Source organism: Mustela erminea, chromosome 5 (genome assembly GCF_009829155.1).
Source record: "Mustela erminea isolate mMusErm1 chromosome 5, mMusErm1.Pri, whole genome shotgun sequence".
Lineage (NCBI taxonomy): Eukaryota > Metazoa > Chordata > Mammalia > Carnivora > Mustelidae > Mustela > Mustela erminea.
The window spans coordinates 126973127-126985424 of NC_045618.1; the positions used below are offsets into that span (position 1 = coordinate 126973127).

Consider the following 12298-nt stretch of genomic DNA (forward strand, 5'->3'; position numbering starts at 1 on the left):
CTAACGTTATTTCTGTTTCCTAGCATTTGACTTAAGAGAAATACATAATAATTGCAAAATGGTCCTAAAACTTAATGAATGCATAAAATACCCTTCAGTGGTATTTTTGTTTCCGACTTTGAATATTAATTTCTAGGAATGTATCCAATACATGTCCTGACACCTTTCTGATTATGCTGCCAATGATTTTTGTATTGCTCAATATTCTTCTAGAAAAAGATACTAAAAAGCCTGAGGCAAGAATAATTTCCTTAAGTGGGGTTAGGAGTTTAAATCTGAATTTGTGTTTTTTTGGTTTCTGTCTTATGGATAAATTTCCTATGCCTGCCTAAGACTAGGTTATGGATTGGAAACTCTTTCATATCCCAATTTTAATATGTACCAAATCATATATCCAATGTTCTAATTATGCCTTACTTTTTTTCTATTAGTGCTTCTGTTTTACTGATGTTTTCAGCTCTTATTCTTACCATACTATTAATTGTAACTTCTTTCCCTTCTTTGAAGGAAATAGTGTAAAGCATCTACTTACAGAGGAGAAAAAAGATTATTTAACCCACAAAATAGTAGCACTTTTATTTTAAGAAACCAATATTCTAGTAGGAATTACAGTGTTCTTTTGCTTATTAAATACATATAAAGAAGCATTTCATTCATTCACACATGAATCTGTACTTAATTCATTAATAGATCTTACTAGTTCTATCCTTAAAGCTTATTTTGCATCTGATTACTCCTTACTCCTGGCAGTGCCCTCACTTTTGTGACATCAACTGGCCTTGCCATTTACAGTAACCTGTTACTGACAAGATGATTGCCCTCAATGATTTCATTGATTGATTTATTGCAAAAGCAAACTTTCAGAAACATAAGAAGTCATTTGAGTTCAGAGATTTTGTTTTCTTCATTGTCGTTTATTGTTGGGGTCTATTCTGTTGGGCCCATAGAGCACGCACACACAAAATGCTCACAGAATGAATGGAACATACAAGGACATGTATGTTTCAGAAAAATTTATCGATTGACTGCTATCTGAGACACTCTACTAGGTACTGGGATGTTTAAATAAAAAATAAGATCTCTGCCCAATAGGAATTCACAGTCTGCTAAAGAGACAGACATAAAAGACATACAAAGTAGTAGGAATCCTAGAGGGAGCTCCTATAAAGTGCCTGGGGGGCAAGAGAAGGGGCAGATATTCCTATCATTCTTAAGAGCTCAAGTTATCTGTTGTTACAATATCTGCATGGGTGGGGAAGAAAATGCATGTTATTGCACTTTTATAATGGGTGAAAAATTCAGTTTATGACCTTCCCTTGTCCTCTTTGTTCCTAAGTAGTGTTGGGTTCACTAAGGGCACAGGATATACATAGGTTGGATCCATGGAGACTTTTTCAAACTGATCTGAACTGTTGATTTTGGAAGTGCTGCTTTGGTTTTTTGTTTTGTTTTATTTATTTTTAAATACCAATCTCAACATTTAATGTACAGCCATACTTTGAATTTAAAAAGTGCACAGTCATATAAAATCTTGTATTTTTAAGAAACAGGTTTGCAAAAAGTAGTTATGGTGTGGCCAAGATTTAATGTTTTGTTTGTTTATTTATTTGCTTCTTGTTTTGTAAGACAGTTTGAACTACAGTGTGGTAATTTTCTAGATGAAACTCTTTTCAGATACCCTGTAATACCCACAGTAGATCCTTCTTTTAGTTGTTCTGCAGTTTCTGCCTTGGTTGGCATTTCATTGTAACTTAACTTCCTTGTAGTTGAGTCAACTCTGTTGGTGTAAGTAATGTGAGCTTCTTTAGAGAGTTAGATAAATGGCTTCCGGACAGATCCAATTTTTGTTCAGGATAGTTTCATAATTTGCCTTGTAATGCTAGTGTCCTGGATTTAAGGCTTAGGCATAGCAGTTATCTTGAGTTACAGAAATATTCCTTCTCAAAACTTTTTAGGTGATATGTGCTGGTCTATAGTTTCAACATGCCATGCTTCCAATAACTTTGAATTACATTGTTTGTTTTAATTCTAGCCTTTAATCTAATTTTATTTCTCTCTGCCTCTCATCCTATCTCTCCCTCACCCACTGCTGATGTGTTAAAGATGACCTTGGGTCTGAAATATTGTCATACTTGCTTATTCAAGTTAGTTTTCAATAAAGGAATAACAGTAGCTTTTTTTTTTTTTAACAGTAGCTTTGTACTTAATGATTTATTTAGTCATGTGAATGTGCTTTATTTGCTAAGCTTTTTTATTTTTAGGTGTGTGAAGACCTGTTTTCATGTCCTGTAGCCAGCTGTATTGGAAATAAAGTGGCCCTTCTGGGCCTCTTAGGACATTGAAGGGATCTCACAAACTTTTGCCAAGGAGATAATATTTTGGACATGCTCTAGTTTATTGAAGTTCTATTTCCTTTAAGATTTTGTCTCCTTACAATATTTACAGCCTTTGGGAAAGTGAATGTTCTGAGTTGTAAAGAGTGTGCTGCAACATAAATATATAAGTAGAGGAATTTCTCATCCTTTGAATTGCAGATCCATTGATGAAGCCAGTCAACATTGTATGTGTGCACTTATGTGTGTTTGAAGAGATTGTGAACAGTATTTTTTTTTTAATTTGCTTTAGACACAAATGTCAACAGTGTAATCCTTTCCTGTCCTGAAATGGAAGCTTCATAAAGTCTTTGCTCTCTTGACAATGGAACTGTAACTTGCTTACTGTGTGATTAGTATACTTTTTGATTAAAAATGCCAACAGCAGATTTTATGTGTACATAGGGTACATCTCTAGTTTAGATAGATAGCCCCTAAAAGCTTAGGCTTCTTATGTATGCTTGATGTTCCTCTCTCTCTCTCTCTCTCTCTCTCGTGTGTGTGTGTGTGTGTGTGTGTGTGTGTGTGTGTTCTGTTCTGAATTTCCCACTACTTCACGTATTTCATTTATAACTATATTTATTCAGAAGTATTTTTTTGTTATGCTTTCTACTTTATGGCAGTATTAGTCCCCTCATAACTGGCTGACAACTTTCCTGAATTTTTCGCATTGGGTTTCTAAATTCCAGTTTTAAAAACTCAACTTATCTGGTATTTTAATAGTGAGCACATGTCAGGAGCCAGGAGACTCAAGTTATGGGTTATGGCCTCTTTAACTTTGGTTCAGTTATTTATTCTGTCTGAACTTTGGTTTCCTCATTTGTGTAATTTAGGGTTGAGTTTATTCTCTAAGGTTCTTTCTCAAACTCAGCCATGGTATAGGATATCTTTCTTTTTGGAGCATACAGACTGCTATAGTCAGCTTCATCTGTATCTATCTATTTAATCCCATCTTCTCCCCCACAGAGAAGCTCCTTTTGTGGTGCCATGACCTTGACATACATGTCCATTCATGCTGAAACATCGAAGTTGGACTAACTGTGTCTTCCATGTTCCTGGAAGTCCACTGCCTTATCCATTGTGCCCCAAAGCCACTTTTTCTTCCAAATTCCTAAACAGTCTCTAAAATACTTCGAGTTACCTCTAATTCTAAAGGAAAAGATGGCTTTTGATTAGTCTTGTTGTAGAATTACTTCTGAATTCTCTAGAAAACCAAGAACTATTCATAATAGTGCCTAAATATTATCATCTCCCCTTATTAATCCACGTATCCTCAAATCAGACAGGATGATTGGATTGATGTCAGCCAGCCAGTTTTCCACTTCTCCCTCAGAATTAGCTATGCTAGTTCCATTTGTAGAGCTGTTTCTGAAACATGAAACTGGGAGAAAAGCTAATTCATTGGGAACAATTTAGTATTCAGATAACTATTCTCAAGCCAGAAGAATGAGGCAAAATGAAAGGGATGACATTTCATGGAGATAGTTGTTGGCTATATAAGGACAGGAGCCTTAATTATTCACTCTGTCTCTAGTACTCAGGAGAATGTCTTACCGTAGTAGGCTTTCTATAAAAATTGTTGAATGAGTGAATAAGTCAATACAGAGTGGTATAGAAGTACAGAATGGAAGAGCTTACATAACTCCTAGATTTAGGTTTTGGAGCACACGCAGATGGAGAACCAGTGTGGTGCAGTGTCTGAAACCCAGTTAAATAAAAGAACATGGATTTACCTGGAATATGATTAAGTGAGGGTAGGGGATTCATCTATTCACTTTAATTCTTGAGTACAGCACTTAGGCAAATGAAAGGATGTTATGGTTTTGTCAAGGGTTTTATTCATTGAAACTAGAGGTGTTCATGTAGGGGTTCAGATGACCATTTGCCAGAAATGTCAAATAAAAGATTCTTGAAAGAATAATAGGTAGTTAAACCAATTGATCTCAAAGGTCCATGTGAGTTCATAGTTCTGTGAGTTTTACTTCAAAGGGAGGTCAATTGGACCTGGCCTGCTGACTGTCTCACAAAAGATAGTGAAGTGGGTAATGAAGTTCTCAGTCTTTGCTAAAGAGATTGAATTTATAGAGCCTTTCCTGATAATATCAACATTTTTAGGAATATCAAAATATAGAAATCGTGGATAGTTGATGGAAGAAAGCTGGCTCTGAAGGAAATGAAAAAAGGAAGAACAGTTAGAACATCATTGTGAATTCCCTGGATTTCAGTTGTCCTCCAAATACTTCAGTAACCCTGATAGGGTTCTTTATTAATATCACACCGGTGAGAATACAGCAGCATTCTGGAGGTCTACGTATGCATAGAAGGAACCTCCAAGCACACATCAGTAGCTTCAGAGGGTCTATAGGTCTACATGGTCATTGATGAAATGATTTTTCCAGTATTGAATTTGAGTCTTTGAAAAACTTTAAATCACTTATTCAACAAAGTTGTGGAGTTTAAAGGTAGTTATAAAGCATGTTTTGCAGTCTCCCGAAATTGGCAGTTTATTGAGGGAGGCTGGTGGAAGAGTAATTATATTACAGCTATATATAGATATATGTTTATTTATTTATTTAAAACTGTGATATACATAATATGCGCTAGGAACATTCTGCTTTGGGAAATCTGTAAAGGAAGGAGACTTAAGTCTCGAAGGCTAAATTTTGAAGGCTAGGAAGTGTAGGTGGTGGTAGCCAACAGTACAGGGCCAAGTAGCCTCACCTCTTGGGGGACTTGATGAAAAGGTTGCTTTCTAGTAAGTAAGCTTCAAAAAGTCTTCAAATGTTGTTCAGAGCCAGGATGTTAATTTTTTTCAGAAAGGCTCCTAGATGAGAGCAAGATTCTGTGACGATATCAATATCTCTAAAGCGATGCCTTATCAGTCAGCAGGGACAGTTTGGACAGAAACTGAATGTGAACAGAGGAGAAAGTTAGGGAGATGTACTTCAGTCTCCATCAAAACACCACCCAAGAGAATGGAACACTTGTTCCTGTGGCTTGTATATCCCTGATGTGCCAGTGGACGCACCAGACTGCCATTAGCGTGAGGCCATATATGCATTGTTTCATAAAACAAACTCCTCTCTCTCCAGTTCCCTATTCATTAAGCAACATTGTGATTATAATTTGCCTTCCCATCCAGATTGGTCTGCAGGGAGAAAATGTACTGGGTATGCTGACAGGAACATTCTGATCTATATGGCGGTTATGGTTCTTATTGTAAACTGATGTCGTTAATTGAGTGGCACTCTAGTTTGTACATTAGTCTATCGTGAGCTTAATGTTACTCTTTTGCTGAAAGATGATTCCACTCAGGGTACCAAAAGGGAAAGAAGATCCAATTCCTAAGTTTACAAAGCTGAGCTACAGACTGCTAGGATGTAGTCATCAAGATAAAGGCTGTCTTGTAGCTACCAGGCCCATTTTCAAATAGTACAGATCCAGGCAGTGTTGTGTACATCAGAAGTGGTTGGAGAGACATATGAAGGCTTATTTGAGAAGCTACAAGTAGTTGATATATGAGAGAGTGGGAAGGAGGGAGGTATGAAGCTAGAGGGAAGGTAAAATGCTATCTTTCCTTTCATAAGTAACTTTTAATTGAGCGGATGGATCTCTTATTATTTTAACTTCAAGCTGGAGTTTTTGACCATATTATTTTCCTGCTTGTATTATATTTACTAGGGTAGGTAAAGAATGATCAGGTTACTGTGTAATGAGTGAAAACAAAGCTAGCCAGCCGCCATGACTTTTGGGGCCATTGTTTATACTTATAATTCTGGTGATTCTGTTACTCTCTTCCAGGTCTGTGCTGCTCAGCTAGAATTTCTCTAGTAATGAAATTGTGCAATCATGACTGAGACTTACTTTGCCTAGAATGGGTCCCCAAGTCCTTGTAAGCTCTTAAAGGATTCTTAGAAACCTTTTTTTTTTCCATTAAATGTATTTGCTTACTTGAGAAGTACTTCCATCTTTCTTCTATCAAATTTACATGACTCAAAACATTTATGCACTATGACTGGCATTTGAAAACTTGGACTTTGTAAAAACTATGTGGGGTTTTTTTTTTTTTAAATTTTTATTTTTTATTTTTATATATGTATTATGCCTCCATCAGAAAGGATGAATACCCAACTTTTGTAGCAACATGGACGGGACTGGAAGAGATTATGCTGAGTGAAATAAGTCAAGCAGAGAGAGTCAATTATCATATGTTTTTTTTTTTTTAAGATTTTGTTTATTTATTTGACAGACAGAGATCACAAGTAGGCAGAGAGGCAGGCAGAGAGAGAGGAGGAAGCAGACTCCTGGCTGAGCAGACAGCCTGATGCGGGGCTCGATCCCAGGACCCTGGCATCATGACCTGAGCTGAAGGCAGAGGCATTAACCCACTGAGCCACCCAGGTGTCCCTAAAAACTATGTTTTGATGAAATAAGATAGAAATAGGTATTTTTTTTTCTGAAATGAAACTAACATAATCTTATTTTACCTTTTTTTCTATTGTTTCACTAATATTTATTGAAAACTCAAAGTCAGTTCATGGCATCAGCTTTTACTCTCCAGTCCATTAATGGCATTATGTTATTAAAATGTAAAGGATTTTTTTTAACTTCATTTTCTTTTGGTTACAGAATTACTTTAATTTTCTTTGCCAAGTATCTACTCACTCAGTGCCCTCAGTGTCCTTTTTCTGAATTCTCTGTAACTTGACCTCAGTTGATGAGTAGGCAAAACATTTTATTTTAGTGAAGTAAGGAGACTGAGAGATCCGTTTTGTACTGCACTCCTTTGAGTTAGTTGTACAAATATTACAAGAGTTTCTTGCCTTTACTAAATAATTAACTTCTGTTTTTCTTACTGATTTTTTAGGAAAAGCATATAAGCAATGAAGAAGAGCACTTAAGAAGGATGGAAGAGGCCAGATTGCAGCTCAAGGATCAACTTCTTTGCCTGGAGACTGAACAGGAATCCATTCTTGGTGTCATAGGAAGGGAAATTGATGCAGCTTGTAAAACCTTCTCCGGGGACTCGATGGAGAAATTGAAAGTAATTATGAGTTCTCATTGTGCCTTTCAGTTAGTTTCTTAATATATAATTATAAGAAGATTTTAATGCATAGTTACATAGTAGTCACATTTTTTTCTGGAAAGTTTTATGAAACAAAATAACATCTTGCACTGTTTAGAATGCGATACTATGTATCTACTGCATAGTCCTGGGAGAGAAAGTGTACTGTTAATTCATGGAATTGCCTCTATCACATTCTGTAAAAGAAAATGTCTTAGAGAGGCAGCAGTTCTGATGAAAAAAAAAATCCTTGGAGTCAAGAGGCCTGGATTTTCATTATCACAGGCCATTTTTGTTGTTTTTCGTGTATTAATGGCGAACATCTATTGAGTACTAGTTATATTACAGGTACTGTAGGATTCTCTCCTTAATCTCTAAAACTACTGTCCTTTAGGTACGCTGATTAAATTCATTTAAGACAAGGGAAAGCAAGGCTTGGAGAGGTTAAGTAACTTGGCCCTGGCCATGTATTTAGTTAAATGCTAGAAGCAAGACTTTAGACCTTGGGGATCAAACTCCCTGAGCTTAAACACATGAACGCTGTGCTATTTGCCTTCCCTGTTTAGACAAATATACTCAAGTGAGTTTTTCTATCTTTAAAATGGAATGTTGCTATTCAATTTATAGTTCTAACGAATTGAAATAAAAACAAAATTGATCATGAACGTTTTTAATCCTTGAAGGTGAGCTCCTCCGTCAGTCTAGGTCATAGTACTGCTATGTTGCATTGCACTGCTTCAACACAGTGGGACCATAGCCCTTAGCATTTAGCCATTATTTACCCTGTATTTATTTCATATGATGAGATGGCAGAACTTAAATTATAAGGACTTCTTAGTTTTTAATACTTTCTGGGTGTTTCTTCTTTTTGTCATTTTTTGTTTGTTTGTTTGTTTTTTGGCTTCTTTTTCCTCTTTTTTCCTAATCTTCCTTCATATCCTTTTTCTTTTTTTTTTTTCCCCTCCTTATGTGGTGTTTTAAAGAAAGTAGAACTATATTTCCACACTTGCAGTGGAAGGTGTCTTAGGATTCACCTTTAATAGAAATATCTCAACAGGTAGAATTTGGTGGAGTTGATGGAGTTTCTGCAATATGAATTCCTATCTACATTTTTATTTTTTTAAAGATTTTATTTACTTACTTGGCAGACAGAGATCACAAGTAGGAGAGAGGCAGGCAGAGGTGGGGGGGGGGAAGCAGGATCCCTGCTGAGCAGAGAGCCCAATGTGGGGCTCGATCCCAGGACCCTGGGATCATGACCGGAGCCGAAGGTAGAGGCTTAACCCACTGAGCCACCCAGGTGCCCCCTATCTACATTTTTTAAAATGCTCAGATGTCATTTTGGGAGGATTGTGAGCCAAATATGAGGAGTAATTGGCTTTAGAGGAAAACTCTTTCAGTTTTGTTGTAGAGCTTGTTATAATGATGGCTTATTCTTTTTCCTGTATGCTGCTGCTTTTTTTTTATCTGACTTGTCATGTTTACCTATATTTAAAGGATGTGTGACCTTAAGATCCTGATTTCATCTAAAAGAAGCACATACTAACAATGAAATATTTACTCTGTATCTAAGTATTTGTATCAGGATGGCTTATTTTCAGTCAGATAGAGACATAGAAATGGTATCATTTAGATCATGCTATAAGATATATAAACCTTGTTATGGGCAATTACAGGCTAAAACATAGTGGGTAGATTGTAGATTGCTTAAGTATTTTCTTTTTGAGGCACAAATTATCCTTCCAACATATTCCAAAAAACACTGCTTTCAGGAATGCAGTGATTTTGGTAATGGGTCTTTCTTTATACCTCTTCTCCTAGAGAAAGACTAATTCAATCCAACTGATGGGTGGAAAGTAAATCTAAAAGAATGGAAATTCTATTAAGTTTTTTGTTGTTGTTGTTTTGTTTAGAGTACACCTTTTTTGTTGTGGGTCTCTTTCTATTAATAAATAACTTCTGTCGTTACCTTCCTATGAACTTGGGGAAAAAAATGAATACTGAAGAATATAACATTTGCTCTCACCTCAAATAAACAACCCAGGGGGTTGTTAAAATAAAATTGATTCTGTGCTTTATAGTTCAGAAATTTAAGGGAGAGTGGTGGTCCTTATAAAGTGTTTTAAAAAATGGAATAATTCCAGTTATTCCTTGTCATTTGTTGATTTTGTTGGTATATTACTGATGAAATTTTTAGTCATTTTATGTAGAGAGGGACAGCTATGATATGAATTGGATAACAGATATGTAACAAATGAGCCTGAGAAAAGTCCTTGGGAGTATTGATATTATTTCTGATTACTTTTTCTTTCTCCATCCACCATATTTATTATTTATTCCACTTTAGTAAATGCAGGTAGTGTTTGAAAACTTAAGGACAGACACTTAATAAGCCATCACTATTATAAAACAATTAGGAAAGTGTCTGAATTAAAGTTATATCATTTCACAGACCAATTTTGATAATTGAAGAGCTTTTCTCATAGCACTTGGTCTGAGTATTCACCCATTTGTAGAGTATAAAGAGGGTAGTCTGGCTCAAGACAGATGTTGGCTGAAATTGCATCTCCATACTGCTAATGTATGACCTTGGGCAAGTTATGCAATTTATTTTCTAAGAATTCATGTCCCATTTATAAGTTCGCTTATTTTGAGGATAAAGTAGAATAAGATATATAGGGTGCATATTATGGAGTGAAATATATTGCACTTAGTGAATACTCAGCTAATGCTAGGTATCATTATTATGTAGTATCTTTTTTTGGTCATATATACATATATATTTATATATTTATGTATATATAGATTTTCTTTCAACTTTTTAAAAAGATTTTGTTTATTCTAGGGAGAGAGAGAAAGAGAGGGAGGGAGAGCAAGAATGAATGGTAGGGGCGGGGCGGAGGGGGAAGTAGACTCCCTGCTGGGCAAGGAGCTGAACTTGGGACTCCATCCCCAGGACTCTTGGATCGTGACCTGAGCTTAACTGACTAAGCCACCCAGGCTCCCCTGTTTCTTTTAACTTTTTATGACAAATTGTTGTTTTAGTTCTCTTGTCGCAATAGACCTTGAAGTCTATTTCCTGATGATGACTTCTTTATACGCAGTAAGTAATAATAATGGTGTTCTATGTTCCAGACGCTGTGCTAACCCTCATTTTATTTAATTTATACTTTGGCCTTATGAGGCAGTTTGCCTATTTTATAGCTTAGAGAAATTAAGTCACATTACTTATAAGTGGACAAGGCTGTTCTCTTAAACACTAAACTATATATAAATTTACAAAAAAAATCACAAAATATGAATATTACTTATACTCCTATCAAATTATTTTAGACTTTAATCTTGAACACTTGATCTTTGGTCACTGATGTTTTAATTGAAACCATGATACAGATGAATGGAAAAGAACAATAAAACATATAATCAGTGACAGTCATTGACAAGTACATGCTTACAAATAGCAGAGTTTGAAAAGGAAGAAAACACTATGAACTAGAGGCAGGATTTCACTGAAGTCAGGGAGACATGAGAGTTGGGGGTGAGATTTGGATGGTGAGAAAAGTGGAGGAAAGAAAAGTTGGTTATGAGCATTCTTGTTTATGGCATATGGTCGGCATCATTACGTATTCGTCATCTGTCTGAATGAATTACCTAATGATATTCCTTAGGGGAGGCATCAGCACACACGTCAGGATGTATAGAAATACTTAAGAATAAGAATAAATGTCTCTTGCAAAGGGATAGCGTATTTTTAAGCAGAAAATTTCTACAGAGGAGACTGTAAAAATATCACAGGTAGCACCTGTTTCAAAGAAAGTAGGAACTGAAAAAATTCTGTGTTTACAGTCATAAAGTCACTGAAAACCTTTGAGCACCATTTCATTAGTAATAAGGCAGAACCAAATGGCAAGGGATTTTACAAATGAGTTTGTCTGAAGGAAACCAAGGCAGCTGGTATAGACAACCTATTTATTGTAGGATTTTGTTACCATTATGAAATATAAAGCACTGTTTGCACAAAGTCATGTTGATTAGTTTCTGTAAGTTCTATACAACCATTAATGAGACAAAATGGCCTTCATAGTATGAAATTAAAGAAGGACAAATGAGACAAAGAATTAAGTTTCCATGTAATTAAATCTAACCCACTGTGAAATATATTACGTGGAACAAGACTGAGGCAAAGAAGTAGATAAAAATGAAGTACACTGGTTTAATTGAGGCTGCTTGCCAGAACTCTGTGGAATCAGCCTTCAGAGATTCTAGCAATGAGAACACTTGAGAGCTGATTCATGTCTGTATTTGAAGTAAATATTTACTGTCAGTGCATATATATGTGTACACATACATGTGTACATACATTGACATACTAGATAAATAGTGGTTTGGAATTGGTTGGGTACTTGAACTTTTTTCTTTTTAAACCTTTATATTTAGGAACTAAACTTTTGGATGGTATGGTGAAGAATTTCACTTATGTAAGTTCAATTCAGAAAAAAATTCTACTTCTAATAGACAATTTCCTTTTTTTTTTTTTTTGTAGGTTTTTTCATCTAGTCCTGATATTAACTATGACCCACATCGCTGGTTAGCAGAAAGCAAGGTAATTTATCTTTAAGTCCTACAGTTACCATAATATTTATGACTTTCAAGTTGTCCTATTTGGGCCAGTTCTATTTTGTTATAGAACAGAACATACAAAGCTGTTTTGGGGAAGATATCATCATCATGCATTTAAGAAATTTCCATATTCCTTTAGCTTAACATTTAAAAATTAGTTTAACCGTATAAGAATATAGTTCACAGAATGAGAGAATAAAGAAGGAAAAACTGTTGAAATATCAAAACTAGATTGTCAGAC

General features: G+C 35.5%; 1 protein-coding gene across 13 annotated transcripts in view; it reads left to right on the top strand.

Moving 5' to 3' along the window:
* Nucleotides 1-12298, top strand: part of CEP128 (centrosomal protein 128) — a 408542-nt gene that overhangs the window by 144382 nt on the left and 251862 nt on the right. For 12 of the 13 annotated variants that reach the window (XR_004286107.1, XM_032344800.1, XM_032344799.1 and 9 more), the window contains 2 exons: nt 7240-7416; nt 11981-12040. Coding sequence is in view for 12 of the 13 variants with exons in the window: in XM_032344800.1 (XP_032200691.1) it covers nt 7240-7416; nt 11981-12040 (237 nt within the window). In the remaining variant the exon portion in view is untranslated. The remainder of the gene's footprint in view (nt 1-7239; nt 7417-11980; nt 12041-12298) is intronic. The other variant, XM_032344793.1, reaches the window with a different exon arrangement.